Source organism: Bos grunniens, chromosome 15 (assembly GCF_055505025.1).
Source record: "Bos grunniens cultivar Pamir isolate PY7600 chromosome 15, Bosgru_T2T1.0, whole genome shotgun sequence".
Taxonomy (NCBI): domain Eukaryota; kingdom Metazoa; phylum Chordata; class Mammalia; order Artiodactyla; family Bovidae; genus Bos; species Bos grunniens.
In genome coordinates this window covers 82,141,291-82,162,859 of record NC_141179.1, presented here as the reverse complement: position 1 = coordinate 82,162,859, position 21,569 = coordinate 82,141,291, and the positions used below count along the sequence as shown (strand labels likewise).

The following is a 21,569-nucleotide window of genomic DNA, read 5'->3' as shown; positions in this document are numbered from 1 at the left end:
ACCAAAGAGTTGACACTTTCAAACTGTGGTGCTGGAGGAGACTCTTGAGAGTCCCTTGGACTGCAAGAAGATCAAATCAGTCAATCCTAAAGGAGATCAACCCTGAATATTCATTGGAAGGACTGATTCTGAAGCTGAAGCTCCGATCTTCGGCCACCTGATGCAAAGAGCTGACTCATTAGAAAAGTTGAGATGGGATGCTGGGAAAGGTTGAGGGCAGGAGGATAAGGGGAAGACAGAGGATTAGATGGTTGGATGGCATCACTGACATGAGTTTGAGCAAACTTTGGGAGACAGTGAAGTACAGGGAAGCCTGGCATGCTGCAGTCCTTGGGGTCACAAAGAGTCAGACACGACTTAGTGACTGAACAGCAACACCACCCTTCTTCTCCAGCGGGACCAAATGTTGGTCATGGAAGGAGTAAGAAAGCCCCTGGGGATTGGCAAATGGTCTCTGTCATGACTCACACCTGTCCCTGGAGCACAAGAGCAGCCTAGACAATACATAAGTATATTGAGTTCTAGTGAAACTTGATTTACAGACACTGAAATTTTAATCTTATAAAATGTTTACATGTCATGAAATAGTATTCTACTTTTGATTTGTGATCAGCCATTTAAAGTTTAAAAACTATTCTTAGCTCACAGGTTGCTGTAAATCAGAGCTGGAATGGATTGGCCTTAGTTTGCCAACATCCAAGGGGAGGTTGACCCTAAAGATGCAAAGAATCAAAAACAGAGTTAACATAGGTAGATAATAAACTCACGGTTACCAGGGGATGGGGAGGATAAACTAGGAGGTTAAGACTGACGTGCAGTGTGGGAGACCTGAGTTCGATCCCTGGGTCGGGAAGGTCCCCTGGAGAAGGAGACGGCCATCCACTCCAGTATTCTTGCCAGGAGAATTCCATGGACAGAGGAGCCTAGTGGGCTACAGTCCATGGGGTCACAAAGAGTCAGACATGACTGAGCAACTTCACTTTCACTTTCAAGACTGACACGTACATACTACTGCAGAAAAAGTAGATAATTAGCAAGGACGTGCTGCACAGCACAGGGAGCTCTGCTCAGTACTCTGTAACGGCCGATACGGGAAAAGAGTCTGAAAAAGAGGGGGTATATGTTCATGTGTGACTGATTCACTGTGCTCTGCTCCTGAATGTAACACAACTTTGTGACTCAACTGTACCCCAAAAGATTTTAATAAAAATAACAGAAGCATGGTTACCGAGGAACCTTGCATACAGAGGGCCAGCTGTAAGTTATACTTTGACTTTTGACCATGTGGAGAGTCAGTGCCCCTAAGCATTGTTCAAGGTGAGCCGTATAGCGTTGAGGCTTGCTTTCTTAGGTTTTAAACTCTCAGAAGAGAAAAGGTAAGATAACTATGGAAGTCTAAATAGTGGTTACCATTTGGGGGAAGAGGAGACTATGATTGGGAAGAGGTCTGCTGAGGGCAGGTTTTGGGGGCACCAGTTCGGTTCAGCCACTCAGTCGCGTCCGACTCTTTGCTACCCCATGGACTGCAGCACGCCAGGCCTCCCTGTCCATCACCAACTCCCGGAGTTCACTCAAACTCACGTCCATCGAGTCAGTGATGTGGTCCAACCATCTCATCTCTGTCGTCCCCTTCTCCTCCTGCCTTCGATCTTTCCCAGCACTGGGGGTACCCGTGATGGTTAATTTCTGGATTTAGTATTCAGTGTATTAACCTGCTGGTCACTATATAATCCATTAAGCTATATGGTTATGTTGTATTCACTTTCCTAAATGTCTTTTCTAAAGATTTTTTCTGTGGATCCTTTTAAAAATCTGTATTGAATTTGTTACAATACTGCTTCTGTTTTATGTTTTGGTTTTTCACCCACAAGGCATATGGGAGCTTAGCTTCTCGGCCAGAGATCAAATACTCACCCCCTGCCTTGGAAGGCGAAGTCTTAAGCACTGGCCCATCAGAGACGTCCCTCCTCTCTGTGTTTTATATTTCACAATAAAAGGGTTTAAAAAGAAAAAATTAAATAAAAATAATTGGATCAATTTATTAAAAAAGGAAAAGAAGAAGTGATGAGAAAGAGAAGCATGTGGTTCTGACTGGAGGCAGAGAGCTTCCTCCACAAAAAACAGAAAGATACAAGGAACCCGGATCCTCAAATGCCTCTTGAGCAGAACCAGCCACCAATCTGGAGCACGCACCTCAGATTCTGGCAGTAAAGAGGAAGTCTCCTTCCTTCTTAAGCTAATATCATTAGGAGTTTCTTGTCATAGCAGAAGTAGCATTTTACTTTAATACACAATCCATAACTTATAAGCAGAGTACATCATGAAAAACGTTGGGCTGGATGAAGCACAAGCTGGAATCAAGACTGCCGGGAGAAATATCAGTAACCTCAGATACACAGATAACACCACCCTTTGGCAGAAAGCGAAGAACTAAAGAGCCTCTTAATGAAAGCGAAAGAGGAGGGTGAAAAAGCTGGCTTAAAACTCAGCATTCAGAAAACTAAGGTCATGGCATCTGGTCCCATCAGTTCATGGCAAATAGATGGGAAACAATGGAGACAGTGAGGGACTTCATTTTCTGGGCTCCAAATTCACTGCAGATGTGACTGCAGCCGTGAAACAAAAAGACGCTTACTCCTTGGAAGGAAAGTTACGACCAACCTAGACAGCACATTAAAAAGCAGAGACATCACTTTATCAACAAAGGTCCGTCTAGTCAAAGTTTCGGTTTTTCCAGTGGTCGTGTATAGAAGTGAGAGTTGGACTATAAAGAAAGCTGAGCACCAAAGAATTGATGCTTTTAAACTGTGGTGTTGGAGAAGACTCTCGAGAGTCCATTGGACAGCAAGGAGATCCAACCAGTCCATCCTAAAGGAAATCAGTCCTGAATATTCATTGGAAGGACTGATGCTGAAGCTGAAACTCAAATCCTTTGGCCACCTGATGCAAAGAACTTGACTCACTGGAAAAGACCTTGATGCTGCGAAAGATTGAAGGCAGAAGGAGAAGGGGGCGACAGAGGATGAGATGGTTGGATGGCATCACCAGCTCAATGGACATGAGTCTGAGTGAACTCCGGGAGTTGGTGATGGACAGGGAGGCCTGGCGTGCTACAGTCCATGGGGTAGCAAAGAGTCGGACACGACTGAGCAACTGATCTGAACTGAATCCATAACTCGTGCCTCCTAGGCCTCTGTTCCCTTCCAGAGTACTTACCACTCTCCTTATAAAAAGCTAGGCAAGGATCCTGCACCCCACCCAACACCTGCCTCCTCACTGACCTTTCCAAGACCTGCAGGAGACGGCTCTTCCCAGAGCTGCATTCACCTCTCGGTTTCGAAGGCTGTAGATGAGGGGGTTGAGCATGGGCGTGACGATGGAGTAGAAGACGGACACCACCTTGTTGAAGCTGATGCAAGAGGCCACTCTGGTGCGGGCGTACATGAAGAAGAGAGTGCCGTAGAATAGGCTCACCACGGTCAGGTGGGCCGCGCAGGTGGAGAAGGCCTTTCTGCGCTCTGCAGCAGCGCGGATCCGAAGCAGCGTCCAGACAATGCGGCCGTAGGACGCGGCGATGACCACGGAGGAGGCCAGGAGCACAGCCAGGGAGACCAGGAGGTCTGCAGTCTCCTTCAGGGAGACGTCCGAGCAGGCCAGGGCCAGCAGCGGCGAGGCGTCACAGAAGAAGTGGTCGATGACGTTGGGGCCACAAAACCTCAGTCGGGACATGAGGTAGACGGGCAACACGGGGGTGAGGAAGCCCCCCAGCCAACAGGCGGCTGCCAGGCGCACGCAAGCCCCCCAGGACACCAGGGCCGCGTACCGGAGAGGCAGGCAGACGGCCACGTAGCGGTCGTAGGCCATGGCGGCCAGCAGGAAGCACTCGGTGGCGCCGAGGAAGGTGAAGACGAAAAGCTGAGTGAGGCAGCCTGCGTAGGAGATCCTCTGGCTTCCAGCCACCCCAAGGAAGCCTGCCAGCATCTTGGGCACCGTGACCGAAGTGTACCCGATTTCAAGGCAGGACAAGTGCGTCAGGAAGAAATACATGGGCCTATGGAGGCGGTGGTCGAAGCGCACCAGCACGATGATGGCCAAGTTCTCCACCAAGGTGAGCAGGTACGTGGTGAGGAAGAGCGAGAAGAGGAAGAGGCGCGTCTCACGCAGCTCAGCGAAGCCCACCAAGACAAACTCCGCCGTGTGGGTCTGGTTGGCGGTGTCGGGCTGCATAACTGGGGGCTCTCATAGCCTCGTAGGTAAGGACAACTCGGGAGAAACTGAGATACTGGACTGATGGATCTTTCACTTCCGGAGAGGAAAATAAATCAAGACGCTGCCCCGAACTCAAAAAAAAAAAAAAAGAAAGAAAGAAAGAAAGAAAGACAATGTATAGCCTGTGAGGGGTTCCAGAAATTTCAGGACAAAGTGAAAAGTGGTAGATGGAAATAAGACGGAATATTAATGGGGAGTGCAACCCGTCTTCAAGAATCAGGGAAGTCTTCCTGGAGGAAGGGCTGGCTAAATTGGAACCTGAAAAATAAGTTGGTGAGATAAAAGAGAAGACACAGAAAAAGGATAAAATCTCGGACCTCAGCGAGAACAACCTGCGTCTGGGAAACTTCCACTGGACGTGGTTTACTGTGGGAGTTAACAGCTCAGCTTCCCGGTTAAGCATTCCTGACTTCAAATACAAAAGAATCCAGCTAACAGGGTTGCGGTGAAAATTCAAATTGGATAATCCTTCTAAAGTATTTATCATGATTGGGTTAATAAATACTAGGGGTTCATACCCTTCAAGTCCATTCATATTGGTGCAAATGGCAGATTTTCGTTCTTTTTTATGGCTGAAGACTGTTCCACTGTGTGTGTGGAACACACATCATTCATCTGTTGGTGGACACTTAGAGTATCATGCTTAGTGCAATAAGTCAGAGAAAGAAAAATGCTGCATGTCATCACTTATATGTGGAATCAAAATGAAGCAAATGAATGAATACAACAAAACAAAAGAGACTCACAGATGTAGAGATCAAACTAGTGGTTACCCACGCGGAGAGAGAAGCAGAGAGGGGCAGGGTAGGGGTAGGGGATTTACAAGCTACCAGGTATAAAAAAGCTACGAAGTTAGACAGCTTATTTATCTCTAGAGGATATAGCACAAGAAACATGCCCAGTGTTTTATAAAAACTATAAATGAAATACAGCCTTTACATTGTGAGTCCCTATGTTGCACACTTGAACATATAATACTGGACATCACCTATGCCTCAATAAAAGTACATACATACATACCATGGGGAATTTTTTAATGTTGACTTTATTCTGGAATGTTTTTTAATGTTGGACTTCCCTGGTGGCTCAGACAGTAAGGCGTATGCCTCCAGCACCGGAGACCTGGGTTCCATCCCTGGATCAGGAAGATCTCCTGGAGAAGGAAATGGCAACCCACCCCAGTATTCTTGCCTGGAGAATCCCACGGACGGAGGAGCCTGGTGGGATACAGTCCATGGGGTCGCAAAGAGTCGGACACAACTGAGTGACTTCACTTTCTTTCTTTCTTTATCCTGAAATAGATCATAGAGGAAAAACGACTTCACTGATCTTGAGAAGCAGGCTAGGACAACATCATGAAGTAACCAAGTTAAGAGGAAGGCAAAGGGTAACAGCACCTTGAGGAGTTCTCAGCACAGGAGTGATGCAGAGAAGGGGGAAGTTAGTGCGCTGTGCTGAAGCAGGTCTGGAGCGGGGGAGACCAGTGGAGAAGAGCGGCCATTCCAAAGCTCTTGGACACTCTTCCCACTAGAAAGTGGGACCAATAGAAAGGAACGAAAGCGCGTCATTTATAGAGATGTGGATGAACCCAGATTCTGTCATGCAGAGTGAAGTAAGTCCAAAAGAGAAAAATGTCATGTATTAACGCATATATGTGGAATCTAGAAAAATGGTACCGAGGAACCTATTTGCAGGGAGCAACGGAGATGCAGACGCAGAAAACAGACTTGTGGACACACGGAGGGAAGAAGAGGCTGGGCCAGACTGAGAGAGTAGGGCTGACATATATACATATATACATATATATACATATATACCCGACCGCGCGTGAAATAGACGGCCAGTGGGAACCTGCTGTGGAGCCCAGGAGCTGGGCTCGGTGCTCAGCGATGACCCGGATGGTGGGACGGGGCTGGGAGGGGGCTCATGGGGAAGGACATGTATGTGTACAGATCACTGCTCCACATTGCTGTACTGTAGAAACCAGCACCACACTGTAAAGCAATTATCCTCCAATTAAATGTTTAATTTAAAATTTAAAAAATTTTTTAATGTTTTTCATTTAAAAAACATTTTTTAACGCTTTTTGAAAAGAGAGGAAAAGGTGGGGTCAATGGCTGCTCCCCTTCAATTTGAGTTTTGTAGCTGCTTCACAACAGCAAGTGTGCAAGCCTCATCACTCAGTCACGTCCAGCTCTTGGCAGCCCCACGGACTGTAGCCCGCCAGACCCCTCTGTCCATGGGATTCTCCAGGCAAGAATACTGGAGCGGGTAACAATTCCCTTCTCCAGGGGATCTTCCTGACTCAGGGATCAAACCTGGGTCTCCTACACTGCGGTGGACTTTTTACCGTCTGAGCCACCAGGGAAGCGCGTCACAGCAGAGAAGGATGGGAGCGATGCTGTGGCGGTTTCCAGGCCTTAACACCGGCTTCCTCTGCCTGCTTCCTGGAGCCCAGCCCCCATGGCATGAGGAAGCCCAGTCTGTGGCAAGGCTCCGGTGGGGAGGGACTCAGTCCTCAGCGCCGGCCCTGACCTCCCACTCACCACCGACACCGCACACCAGCCAGGCGAGAGAGTCATCTGAGGCATGGACCCTCCAGCCCCGGACAGGCTGGCCCAGCTGACACCAGCATTACCTGCTGGGCCTTCCCCAAGTTGCAGATTTGTGAACTCAATAACTGAACACCGTTTCTGTCGGCCACTAAGCTTTGCAGCGGTTTGTTGAACAGCAGTAGATAACAAAAAGCATTACATACCAGTGGTGTGACCGCGGACACATGAGTCAATACCACTGAACCTTTGGAGGAAAACAAATCATGTTTGGCCTGTGGTTACAAATGCCTGAACTGGAATTTGAATCCAGGTTTGCCAAGGTCTAAAACCCTTGCTCTTTTCCTCTAAAAAATAATTGATGCCAGGTTCCCTCTGGCATCAACATTTCATGATTTCCTGGCAATGAAAGCTTGTAGAGATACAAAATCAGAAAGAAAGAAGGTCAAAGTCTTCAGATTGCTGTGTGTATCTTCACCACGCCTAAATCCAGGCTCCGACCTCCCCACAGTGAGGGTGGGGGGGAGCATCTGTAAACGCTGGTTTCCTGAACAAATAACTGCACTGCAGCCCAAGATGCTTTGTGCCTCTGCTGACTCCAGGAAATTTCAGAACACCCTTCCTGCACACTTCGCCCCTTTGCAACTTGGCTTACAATGTAGCATCCTGGGCGCAGTGCTCACCCTTCCCAAATGTCTTCCCTTACTGCACACAGATGCTGCAGAAACCTGCCTTCATAGTAAAGCTTTTCAGAAATGTTCATTCTTTTCTGTAGTCATTAAAAGCGCAAGATTTAGAGTCCAACAGATCCGGGATCACGCCCTGTCCCTGCAACTCACCAGCTTGGTTGCCTCATCCATGAATTGTTAGTATTATTTCTAAATCTTGCCAGCCTTCCTGGTGTGACTCAGGTTTGATAGTCTCATTATTTAGTAGGAAGACTTTTCTCATTCCTCCAGATGTGTATGCAGATCAGACCACCAAAATGCACAGGATACCAGCTCTGTGCCAGCTGTACCAGAGGGGCATTCAGGCAGAGAACAGGTGCCCCAGCATCCACCATGGACCTGGCACAGAGCAGGTGTTGCCTTATAATAGTCTCAGTTCTCTGATCCATTGCTTAGAGATAGGATGCCAGAACCTGTGGGGGCCTGCATAAAATCCAGATGTTACCTTGAAAGCACAACTTTTATTACTCAGCTGCTGGTGGAGGAAGTCAAACAGCAGGATATTTTAAGCACATGCTCACAGCAAAGGCCCACACTTTCCCTTCCTCACCGTGAGCTGCTGATAGCTGGCAGCCAGGCCAAGGGCTACATCCCCACCTTCTTTGCCTCCAGACAATGATGTATTTCATTTGGGGGCTGGGACGTGTGTGTGGCATCACCGACTCAATGCACATGAGTTTGAGTAAACTCCGGGAGTTGGTGATGGACAGGGAGGCCTGGCATGCTGCAGTCCATTGGGTCGAAAAGAGTCAGACACGACGGAGTGACTGCACTGAACTGACTGAACTGATGTGTGTGTGTGATTTTACTTTTTTTTAATTGGAGTACAATCGCTTTACAATGTTATATTACATTCTGCTGTACGACAACATGAATCAGCTGTATCTTTACATGTATCCCCTCCCTCTTGAGCCGGGCTGGGATTTTTAAGAAGCAGGTGTGCCTTGCCCCCTCTCTGCAGGCTAACTCCCTCCCTATTCACCGGCTTAGTTCCGTACACTTAGCTCAGACCTCGGGGACAACAGAACCGCACAAGGAGCCTGGCTCCCTGAGGAAAACCAGTCACACCTCCAGGAACAGGAGTCGTCAAACTCCTATGAAGAGCCAGACGGTGAGCAGGAAAGATGGGACTCAAGTCCCAGTGCATCTGATAGACACGTGTGTGCTTTCGCCATACACACACACATGCACGCACACACACACACACACGCACATGCACACACATACGTGCACACATGCACGCACATACACATGCATGCTTATACGCGCGCACACATGTATGCGCCTGCACATTCGCGTGCACACACAAACGCGTGCCCGCACACATGCACATGCGTGTGCACACACATGCACACGCACACACATGCACACTCACGCACACACAAATGTGTGCCCGCACACACGCACGTGCACACACATGCACACGTGCACGCGCACATAAACGCACGCACATACACACGCACACACATGCACACTCGCACACACAAACGCGTGCCCGCACACATGCACATGCACGTGCACGCGCACGCACATACACACGCACGCACATGCACACGCACGCGCGCCGTGCCATCTCCCTCTGCCATCTCACGTCACCAAATGACACACCTGCGCCCCTCACCGCCGGCCCTGGCAGTAAGGTTCGCTTCTCTGCGCCTCGGGGACTGGTTGGAAGAACCCCTTGGGTTCCAGCCACCTGCGGGAACCCAGTGAGACCGCCAGGCTTATGAACCGGCCCGGCTTCCTCTCCGAGGCTGAGAGAACGTTGTCAACCGGGTGCCGGGCCGGGGACAAACGGCCCCCACTGGGAGGAGAGGGTCACAGGGAACCACCTCTGAACCAAGAGTGAAGGCCACCCCGGAACCTGAGCTGACTTAGTGTTCTCCAAAGGTGCTGCCCCCTTGGCTGAGGCTGTCCCTGACACATATGGAAAAACAGTTTGGAGCCCACGCAGGGAAGCTAAGATGGGTCCCTGCAGCTGTCGGCTGGCGCAGCTGCGTGATGAGCCGGGTGGGAGAGGCTGGATTTCCCCCTGTTCCGGTTCTCTCTACCCAGCCTCTGGGAGACGGGGCCCCAGGGGAGAAAGGACTTGGAAAAGGAGCATACTAAGACTAGACAACGATTTCAGAAAACAGCGACCGAGCCACGGGGAGCAGGCAGTGGGGGGTGCTGGGGGCGAGAGGCAGACGGAAGGGGCTACCAGACGGGCAGGAGCTGCGAGCTCTGCTCCCCGCCCCCTCTCTGCTCTGGGTCCCTGCAGGGGGCAGCAACACTCACCCCACTTTCAGGCACACAGCCCCCTGAGTTCACAGCACCGTCTTCAGAGTCAGAGAAGATGAACTTGATCCTGGCCCCACCCTGGCTGCATTTTGGAGAAAGTTCCTCGTCTTGCTGGGCTTCCCTTTTTTCTGTCCTCCAATGGAGGGCATAATATGTATTGATTTGCAGGGCTGGTCTAAAGATGGAAGGAAGTAGCATTAAGTGAAAGTTCAGGGCCTTTGCTCTTACTTCAGCCCCTCTGCCCTTCTGCATGGTTTCCTCCTGCGCTTCCCTCAATTCTCCTAAACAAAGAGACCCTTTCTGACCACCCATCTGAAAATGCAGCTCCCGTCACTCTCTGACCGGCTGAGTGCCTTGTTACTTTTGGTCACGGCTTCATTGTCATAGGTTAGATATTTGTTTGCCTGACTATAATACCGCGCATGCAAGGAAGCCCCTTGAAGACCATGCCTGTGTCTGTTTGTTCATCACTGTGTTGCCAGAGCCACAAAGAGTCCCTGGATGCAGTCTGAGTGCAATAAATACACCGATATTTATTTGTAATAAATTGTACATTAAATAATTGTACATGTAAATAAATTGTAGTAAAAACAATTGGATACCCACGCAGAGCATTCTGCTGAGCCAGAGAGCTGTTTCCTTTCCAAGTCCAGCCACCTGTTGAAGGGAATGGGGGAGAGGGAGGCAGCCCACCAGCATTTATGGAAGAGCATCTTCCCGCCAGTCAAAGCCCGTGTGCTGGAGCAGCCTACCCTCAACTGGCCTGGGGTGAGAATCAAGTGGAGTTGACTTTTGCGTATAATTTCTTTTCTTAGCTACTAGATTTAATTTTAGGGCTTCCCTAGTGGTTCAGACAGTAAAGAATCCACCTTCAACGCAGGAGACAAGGGTTTGATCCCTGGATCAGAAAGATCCCCTGGAGAAGGAAATAGCTACCCACTCCAGTATTTTTGCCTGAAGAATTCCATGGACAGAAGAGCCTGGCAGGTTACAGTCCATGGGGTCGCAGAGATTTGAGCTCCTGAATTTAAGTTTCCAAAAAAACAGTATTATATCAGCTGTTCTCAAACTTCACTCCACCAAGCCCTAAATTTCCCCAGTTGCCAGGTGGCTGCAGAGAGGCACCCACCGCGTGGAGTTCCCACGAGCCCTGCTTCAACAATTAGGAAGCGGCAGAGTCCAGATGAGAACACAGCTCCATCTGACCACAGCCCACCATCTTCCACCGAATCAACTTCCGCGGCAGCTGGCTTTCCTGAAACCAAACCTGGTCAGTTACCTGGGAGTTCTCTCGTTATTCCAGCTGCTTCAAAACTGAGTAGGCATGGCCCGTCCCTCAAAGCTGCTCACGGACAGCCTCCTCACGAAGGGGACAGATGGGAAGCGGAGGCATAGCAAAGAAATGGGAAGGGTCTCCAGTCATAGATACAGCAGAGACCCCAGTCCCAAGGCAAGCCAGAGAGCCCACTGCAGCAGCAGGGATCCAAGGTGGACAGAGCTTTCTGAGCTCCCAAATAGGAATAATACCTGCTCTTCCTGACTCCCAGGACATTATGTGAATCAATGCATAGTCAATGTGCAGGCTCTTTGAAAGCTTTAAAGACAGACTCCAGGAAGCCCTTCTTACTATGTTGATTCCATTCCTGATGGTCTAATGATGACTGCAGAATTTCAAAAAAGGGGAAGCCTTGGGGATGGCAACCTCAGTAGGGCCCTGGGTACGGCCTTGAAGTTGCACTTGAATAATAAGAAAATCGATTTTTGTTTATGCTGTAGTTTATTTGAGGTATCTTGAGAGGGCAGGCAGAGATGAAGGGGGCCTAGAGCCCCAAGGGCCCCTTGACAGCCCTACTATATGTGAGCTGAAGCAAATCAGTTGAATTCTGTGTGCCTCGGTTTCCTCACTTGAGAAGTAGATTGATATTTAAAAGCACAGTGAACAGACTAAGGACACAGCTGGGGAAGGAGAAGGTGGGAGGAATGGAGAGATATTTTACCATATGTGAAATAGAGCCTGTGGGAATTTGCTGTATGAATCAGGGAGCTGAAACGGGGGCTCTGTGACAACCTCGAGGGCTGGGATGGGGTGGGAGGCTCTCGAGGGAGGAGACATACGTATTCCTGTGGCCGATTCATGTTGATGAATGGCAGGAAACAGCACAATATTGTGAGGCATTATGCTCAGTAAAAGCAATTTTTTTAATTTTTTAAATAAACCAAACCATAATGACTCTGTAAAGGAGTTTTTGAAGGAAAAAAAGATGAGATGACAGGTTGGGGCAACTGAAGGCAGATTGGGTTACCCTGGTGTGAAGGCTCTTGACTCTAGGTGTGGTGTCTCTTTGGTTGGCGATGAGTTTTCCGTTTGCCGCCTTCTGCTTGCTTTGTGCTTCTTAGTTCCCAGCCTTGATGTCAACCAGAAGCTAGCCAGCCCATCACCATGCCCGTGAATCTCCAGAAGTGTCACTCCCTACCCCTGCTAGCTCTCTGCTTGTACTCCAGGAAGAACACACAGGTCCCAACATGCTCAGAACCTCGGGGGTGGTGGCAGAGGCAGGCTCTTCGATCTCACTGAATCCCCAGTTCAAGGATCACATCTTTTCTGAACCAAAGAGAGGGGGCAGAGGTCCCCCGCCAGCTGAACCAGGAAAGGGAAGAAACAGGAGTTGTCACCAGCTATAAAAGAACTCATCTCCCGTGTACGTACCTCTCTCTCACTCCCGAGGGTGACCCAGTACCTCTCACTCCCCAGGGGTGACCTGTGAGATCAGCTCTCCATGGAGGCTCAGTGCACTCAGACAACAAAGGACAGAAGATAAGGAATCATGGAAAACCCTGCCCCACGGGGCACGCAAAAGCCATATGGGAGCCCAATTTGTAGACTAGCTGGACAAACACCCACAGGGGCCAACCTAGGAAGGTTGCCTGGCAGCTGACTCTGGCTCGGTCTGTGGCTCTGACAACTCTGTGTGCATGCTCAGTTGTTCGTTATGCCCAACTCTTTGTGGCCCCATAGACGATAGCCTGCCAGGCTCCTCTGTCCATGGAATTGCCCAGAAAGAATACTGCAGGGGGTTGCCGTTTCTTACTCCAGAGGATCTTCCCAATGCAGGGGTTGAACCCCTGTGATCTGTGTCTCCGGCATTCACAGGCGGGTTCTTTACCACTAGCACTGCCTGGGAAGCCCTGACTACTCTGGGGTAGGGTAAAATGAAATCTCAAGAGTTCCAGACTTACCAAGGTTACAATGAGGTCTTCCTCTACTAGGTTAGGTGGGTTTTACCCACCTACCTACATGCCCTTTATCCCCGGGTGGGGAAAATCAAGACTAATAACAATGAGTATGACTGAATAGCCTGTTTGGTTCAGGCTCTGTGCAATTCAGATGTGAAACACCCAGCCTCAACCCGCATGAAGTCCAGAGTCCCATAGAGGCTGTGACCGAGCGTCACTTTTACCCTGAACGTGCGTGCTTGAGAGCTACGTCACTTCAGTCATGCCTGACTCTGTGTGACCCTATGGGCCACAGCTTTCCAGGGTCCTCTGCCCCTGGGGTTTCCCAGGCAGGGGTACTCGAGTGGGTTGCCATGTTCTTCTCCACTGTTGGGTTATGGGAGACTGCGGAATCAAAGTTAACAGGACTCTGGAGCTGAGTAGTTCTTTAGCATGCATATGGGCTCATTCTCCTTGATTGCCTATGACTTGGGTCCAGCCTTAATGTTTCAGGTGTTTTAATGTTAATAATATTTATTATTAACTAAATAATAAAGCTATCTTCCCAACTAACCAAGTCTTACCCTTTTACCCAACCTCACAAACCTAGCTCAGTGTAAAACATCATAGACTTGGATTTGTATCCCACATAAGCCTCTGCGTGGATCTGCTACTTGGGGGAAGTCAATCTCTCTGAGCCAGTTTCCTCATCTCTAAAGTTAGGAAGAAAATACTACCTGACAAAGACATGCTTAGAGATAAATGAAGCAAGGGTCTGCTCACCCAACAGTGGACGTGAGACGGTTGCACATAAAACTCTGGGCTTCTCTAGGCAGGGAGGATGTTTAACAGTAGCACACCTGTATCTGTGCTCATTGGGAAAACCCCTTTCCAGTTCTGACCCAAGTAGACCCAATCTGACAGAGACTCTTACTTCCCAAGACTACAAAAACCATCTTCTGCACAAACATACTAGGTTGATTAAAAGCAATTAATTAGGGGGACATCCCTGGGGGTCCAGTGGTTACGACTCTGAGCTCCCAATGCAGGGGGCCCAAGTGTGATCCCTGGTCAGGGAACTAGATCCTGCATGCCACAGAAAAGATGGGAACAAAGATCTCACGGCTGCAAGGAAGACCTGGCACAGCCAAAGAAATAAATGATTTTTTTTTTTAAGCAATTAAGAAGACCATCATGCCAGCAGCCCAGGGACATTCAGGAGGGAGGAACAGCCTGGAGAACCAAGAAACAGAGGCAGGTGTCAAATTTTGCTCTCAAATTCAGGTCCTGCAGGTTCCTGTCTGCCCCTCCTCCCCTCTTGCCTTCCAGAGCATCTCTGCCCTGACAATGCAAACCAACCCCGTCCCGCCCGCCCCTTAAGTTCTATCGGTTGTCCCAGTTTTACACCACCGAAGTCCGAAACTGAGCGGTTAAAGGCAGAATTCTCCTCTGTCAGGGCAATAAAAGAGGCTTTGAATGATCATATTCCTTTTAGTCTCCTTTGGGCTGAGGAATCAAATAGCCCAGCTCCAAAACCAGGACACAGAGGGGATGATCAACGGAACCAACTCTTTGACAAAAGAAGAGGAACACAGACGTGAGTGTGAGGCTGAGGTCTTCACTGTTCCTCTGAAAAGAGATCTGAGACCACTCCTGGGCTTCCGAGGTGGCTCAGCTGGTGATGGATCCGCCTGCAGTGCGGGAGACCTGGGTCCAACCCCTGGGTGGGGAAGACCCCCTGGAAAAGAGAAAGGCTACCCACTCCAGTATTCACGGACTGGATAGTCCATGGGGTCTCAGAGCGTCAGACACAATGAGCACCTTTCACATACACACACGTACACTGGTAGTTCTAATCTTTCCATCATCACAATGAAGTATGTGGCACTGTACGGTCTTCCCAGCTGGTGCTGGTGCCAAAGACCTTGCCTGCCAGCCCAGGAGACGTGGGTTCCAGCCCTGGGTCGGGAAGAGTCCCTGGAGGAGGGCACGGGAACCCGGTCCAGTATGCTTGCCTGGAGAATCCCCATGGACAGAGGAGCCTGGCGGGCTACAGTCCACGGGATCGCAAAGAGTCAGGCACAACTGAGCGACTCAGCAGGCACGCATGCACATGGCATCGTATCCAGCTCTCATTTCAAAATAGAGACTTAGACTTCTCAAAATTATGTTTTTCATCTTTAACAACATCCAGAAACAAAGCCTGGGCTGGTGTTTTTGCAGGTATTCTTTTTAATGCATTTTTATCGTGAAATATTTCCATCTATTCAAATGTTTACTCAAGAAGGAACATGATACAGTGATGAATGTATGCCCCCTCCCTAGCTTTATCAAATATTGACCTTTGGCAGTTATTACAGACTGAATGTTTGTGTCTCTCCAAAATCCATATGTTCAATGCTAATGTCCGATGTGATGGTACTAGGAGTTGGGATCTTTGGGGGGTAATTTGGTCAGGAAGATGGAATCCTAATGAATGCGATTAGTTTTCTTTCACAAGGGGGCTCCAAAAAGCTCTCTTGCCCTCTTCCTTCCATTTGAGGATACAACAAATATTTGGCAGTCTGCAACTGGAAAGAGTTTTCTCACCAGACACAATCATACTAACTCCCTGATCTCAGACTTCCAGCCTCCAGAACTGTTAGGAATCAATTTCTGTTGTTTGTGTACCACCTAGTCAGTGGTATTGTTACAGCAGCCTGAACTAAGACAGCGATATTTACTTAGGATGTCTTTTTGTAAAAAAAAAAAATATATATAGCTGATATATGCTAGCTAGATAGCTAGCTAGATGAAAGAAAGAGAAATCTTTAAAGTACACGCACAATTTATAACCTGCTTTTCCGTTTCTCCAGGCCATCACCCTCACTCTTTCCTCAGAACTAACCATTCTCATGTATTTGGCATCATCCTGCTCAGGCGTGATTTATACCATTTGTTATCCATAAACATTATATTATTTTCAAATTGCATTTCCTTAAAATGTACATAGATGGTATCAAACTCCATATATCATTTTGTAATTTGCTTTTCTCATAGAACATTGTTTTTCATTTTTTATGTTATATTTGCATCTCTAGTTTCATTCACTTTAATTTCTATGTATATTCTGTGGTATTAAAAAAGCATAATTTCCTCTTGGTTCTCTTGCAGGAGGGCGTTTGTTTCTGATTTTTTGCTCTCCCTAAGGAGAAGGCAGTGGCACCCCACTCCAGTGCTCTTGCCTGGAAGATCCGATGGATGGAGGAGCCTGGTGGGCTGCAGTCCATGGGGTCGCGAAGAGTCGGACACGACTGAGCGACTTCACTTCCACTTTTCATTTTCATGCATTGGAGAAGGAAATGGCAACCCAGTCCAGTATTCATGCCTGGAGAACCCAAGGGACGGGGGAGCCTGGTGGGCTGCCGTCTATGAGGTCGCACAGAGTCGGAGACGACTGAAGCTACTTAGCAGCAGCAGTAAGGATAAACATTCCTTTTTTTAAGTCTCAGTGGATTTGTTACAATGCTACTTCTGCTTTATGATCTTTGGTTTTCTGGCCACCAGGAATGTGGGAGTGTAGCTCCCTGAGCAGGGGTCGAACCTGAACCCCCTGCAGGGGATGGCGAAGTTTTAACGCTGGACGCCCAGGAAAGCCCACGACAAGCGTTCTCATGCACATCCCCAGAAGGCCGTCTCAGGCAGAGTCCTCCAAGTGTGGTCCCTCCACCAGCAGCAGAAGCACCTGAGAACTCGTACACACATCCTCAGCTCCTTCCCCAGACCCTCTGGGTTGGAAAGTCTGAAAGTGGGGCCCAGTCCTGCATGCTTTAACAAGCCCACCAGGTGATTATGAGACAAGCAAAGTTTGAGAACTGCTACTCTAGGGTGTATGCCTGCATTCAGCTCCTAGACTACCAAATGATGCCAACTGCCCTCTAAAAGGGTTTCCCCAACTCCCTTCCCACCAGCAGTGTTTGAGAGTTACTTACGCTATTTCTTGTTCAAAGCCAGCCCCAGGGTGATGCAGCCTCTTACGGTTTTGACCAATGGAGCGTTAGGCATCATGTCAAATGCTTGTTGACCACGTGGATTTCCTCTCCTGTGCGTTGCATTCCTTCATTTTCCTGTTGAGTAACAGCATTTTCAGAGAAGGCAACAGCAACCCACTCCAGTGTTCCTGCCTGGAGAATCCCAGAGACGGGGGAGCCTAGTGGGCTGCCATCTATGGGGTCGCACAGAGTCGGACACGACTGAAGCGACTTAGCAGCAGCAGCAGCAACACCATTTTCAATTATTTGTAGAAATTTTGTGTATTCTCTAAACGCACATACTTTGTTATACAGTCAATGTTTTCCAATCTTTGGGCTTTGTGCAGCACCATGAAGTTTCATGTCGTGAAATGCACCTGTCTTCCCCTGTATGGTTTGTGCTCTTGTTCTCAACCTTGTCCTAAAAATGTCTAGGTTTTTTTTTTTTTCTGTACTGAGGTCTTTGATATGGATTAAATACCTGGTTTAATCTTTGCTTATGCCATGAAGCAGAGATCAAATTTTAGTTTTTCCTCATGTTGATAATATCCTTTCTCATTAACTGATAATATCTCTTCTGTTTTATATCCAGGGGGATACTCAAAATATTTAACAACTTGGATGATGACCAGCCTTTTTTTGTTATTATTACTTATTTCTATACATGTCTTCTATTTCTTGATGAGTTTTACTACCTCTTTAACTATTTCATTATTTTCCTTTTTTCAAAGAATAAGTTTTTGGTTTTGTGTCCTCTCTAAATGTCTAATTAATTAACTTATTCTCTTATATTTGTTATTTCCCTTCTTCTACTAATAAGCTACTTCATTGTTCTTTTTGTTTTTTAGTGGACTCCACATTTATTTTCATTTTTCTCATTTATAACAAATACAATTAAGCTGTATATTTTCCTCTAGACACCACTGTAGTTACATCAAGCAATTTTTTTTTAATTTTAGCACATTTATTATTGTTCAGCTATAAATATTTTATTATTGTGGCATCTATTTCATCTTTACTTGGAGTGATTCAAGGTTGCATTCTTAAGTTTCCCAAAAGGTGGAAAAAGAGATGGTAGGGATGTGTTAACTACATTTTATCATTTAAATTATTTATAACTTAATTATGTGGTGGGGATTACTAGGTACCAGGCACAGTGAGAAAAAGCAGTCTGGGTTAGAGCAGGCTTGAAAACTCGGGACCGAGCACAGTGCCCACCTCAGAGCCAAAGGAGCCTTCACTTTTCCCGATAATGCCCACAGGGACGAGTCCTTATGCCTGAGACGGAATGAGGGCTTGATGGGGATGACTGCACCAAAGTCTGCTGTGCCCTGCTGTATTTAAAACGGATAACCAACACGGACCTACCGTAAAGCACAGGGAACTCTGCTCGGTGTCGTGAGGCAGCCTGGGTGGAGGGGAGTTTGGGGGAGAGTGGACACACATATGTCTGTGGCTGAGTCCCTTTGCTGTCCACCTGAAAGTATCACAACATTGTTAATCGGCTACACTCCAATATAAATCAGAAAGCTAAAAAAGATCTGGTGTGTCTTTTTATCAACAATATGGCAAGAGCCTCCTGGTCTCCAGGGACTTCAGGGCAGAGGACAATCGGCTTGGCCTGAATGAGAGGAAACCTTCCTGTAGGTACATATTGCTGCCTATGCACGCAGTGACTCTAGAAGCGTGTGTGATGACCCGGCGTTTTCCACTCTGCTCCTGTCGGATTCTGTCCTCTGCGCGTGTATTATCTGTCCACGCGCGGGTTCCCCGTCACCATCACTTCCGGGGCTGCCTTCACTCTGCTCTGCGCTGGCTCCCCGCGTCTCGGTTAGCTCCCTTTCTTGACTTACACCCTTCATGGTGTGGAGCACACCCTTCCACAAAGGCCCTCTAAGAAAAGGCATGGGAAAGTATACTTTCAATGTTTCTTTAAAATTGAAGTATGGTTTATCTACAATGTTGCGCCAATATGCTTTACAGCAGTGAGAACGTATACTTTCTGATATTTGGAGTTTCTTTCTTTGGGGGGTTTCTAAGAATCCACACTCTATTGATAGGTTGACTGGATATAGAATTCTAGATTCTTTCCTTTAACATTTATGAGATATCACTCCATTCTTATCTACGTTCTTCTTGAGACACTAAAGACCTTATCATTCACGGTCCTTTGAATGTGTGTGTGTTTTTCTCTGAAACACGTTAGGATCGTCTCTGTTTCCCTAGGTTTTGAAATCTCACAAGGATGTGCCTTGGTTGGCTGTATTATGACCCATTCTACTCGGCATTTGGTGAGCTCTTTTAGCATCCACATTCGTGTACTTTAACCTGGGAAGTTTTCCAGAATTATTTTATTCCTTTTCCCCCATCCATTTCCTTCGTTCTCTCCCTCTAGAGCTAACATTATTCATACGTTAAATGTTTTATCTTTTCTCTCTTATTTCCCCCTCTATGCTCCATGCTTTTGTTCTGATTTCTAGGCAAATTCGTTAACTTCGGCTTCCAGCACTTTCACAGAGTTTTTTCATTTCTGCCATCATGTTTCTAATTTCTAATTGTCCTTTTAAAAAAAATTCTGAATTTTTAACATTCTGTTACATAAACACAATCTCTTTTTCTCTAACAACACTGACTTTACAATTTTTGGTTCTCTGCTTCCTCCTCCCCCTATATAGTCTCCATTCCCTCCAAGTTGCTTTCTTCTGTTCATTGTGCTGTCTGTGTTCCACACTAGAGGCTTCCCTCAACTGTCTAGTAATCTTAGATCATCTCCTCGGGACAAAGTATAAAGTGTTCGTCGCTCAGTCATGCCCAACCCTTAGCAACCCTATGGACTGTAGCCCGCCAGGCTCCTCTGTCCATCAGATTCTCCAGGCAAGCATACTGGAGTGGGTAGCCACTCCTTTTTCCAGGGGATCTTCCCGACCAAGGGACTGAACCCGGGTCTCCCACATTCAAGGCAGGTTCTTTACCATCTGAGCCACTTTAGGATCAAGCAGGAGTTCTGGGCAGGTGAGTGTGACTTAGGAGCTTTCCCCTACGGTGGTCTGAGTAGGTCACTTCTTGGGGGAGCCTCTCCATGTCTTTATCTTTAGGACTTTCTTCTTTGGCTCTATTTCTCATAGAAGAATCTTCCAAACACTTACTGGACGGTCCAGTTCAGGCCCCCAGCATTCTAGAGCCAAGAGGGAAAGTCCTGGGCGTCTCAGCATTTCATAGTCTTTCCACACACGGTCACTCAAGACCCCTGGCTTTCAACATGGTAGTCCTACCCCCAGCCACGCCTGATGCACACGGACACACAGGCTCTGTTTCATCATCTTACAGTGTTCCTTGGATGAGAGAGCACTGTGGGGGAGAGAAAAGCGAGGCGCACTTGCTTTTCAAACCACTTGCACTCAACCCTTCTGGTTTAGCCTCTACTTTTGCCCAGGTGCAGAGTCTTCTGGAGTTGCTAGTTCTGGAGATTTAGAGGGTTCTCAGGGTGAATTGCAGAGAAGGCAATGGCACCCCACTCCAGTACTCTTGCCTGGAAAATCTCATGGGTGGAGGAGCCTGGTAGGCTGCAGTCCATGGGGTTGCTAAGAGTCAGACACGACTGAGCAACTTCACTTTCACTTTCCACTTTCATGCATTGGAGAAGGAAATGGCAACCCACTCCAGTGTTCTTGCCTGGAGAAACCCAGGGATGGCGGAGCCTGGTGGGCTGCCGTCTATGGGGTCGCATAGAGTCGGACACGACTGAAGCGACTTAGCAGCAGCAGCAGCAGCAGCAGGATGAATTGGGGTTTTTTGAGCTTCCTGAGACCACAATGACTCAAGGTCTGGCTGGTTTACTAATCAGTGACCACTCCTTCCTCTCGTCTCGGGATTCCGAAACACTGTTGCCGTGGTCTCTTCACCTGTTCTCCCCCTTCTTGTTGGTTTCTTTTCTCCTGTCTTTAATCTCTTTACTGTGATTTCACTGTGCTTTAGAAGGATTGTGAACCTGCATGTTAATATGTATAACCAAATAGCCACCTACCTCAAAGCCCCATGTGATCATTTCTTCATGTTCAGATATTCTAACTTGCTCTTTCTCATATCTCCCCACTCTTTTACAGCCAATCTTTTTGTTATTGAAGTAGAAGTTTTTATTTTATTTACTTCTTTGAAACAATCGGTATATTTACTTGAAAGCTTTGTCTACATTTTTTTTTTCAATTTTGGGGCATGCAGCATCCACAGTCCTAATTCCCCAAATTGGGATCAAACCTGTGTCCCCTGCAGTGGAAGTGTGGAGTCTAAACCATCGGACTACCAGGAAGTCCTAAGCCTTGTCTAATCATTCTGTAAAATCAGTTTCATCAGAAGTGAACTCCTGTTCTAACTGTTGGTTTGTTGGCTACTTTTCTTAGTACTAGCTTTTATTCATCAATTTTTTTATGCTGAATAGTAGTGGTGAGAGTGGGCACCCTTGTCTTGTTCCTGACTTTATGGGAAATGCTTTCAATTTTTCACCAATGAGGATAATGTTT

The 21,569-nt window shown here is 47.6% G+C and overlaps 1 protein-coding gene across 1 annotated transcript; it reads right to left on the bottom strand.

Moving 5' to 3' along the window:
• Positions 1–2,364: 2,364 nt before the first annotated feature.
• On the bottom strand, positions 2,365–5,555 carry OR6Q1 (olfactory receptor family 6 subfamily Q member 1). Its single transcript, XM_086338734.1, has one exon. It carries the CDS (start codon positions 4,225–4,227, stop codon positions 3,274–3,276), a length of 954 nt encoding a protein of 317 aa, XP_086194860.1. The 5' UTR covers positions 4,228–5,555; the 3' UTR covers positions 2,365–3,273.
• Positions 5,556–21,569: the final 16,014 nt, after the last annotated feature.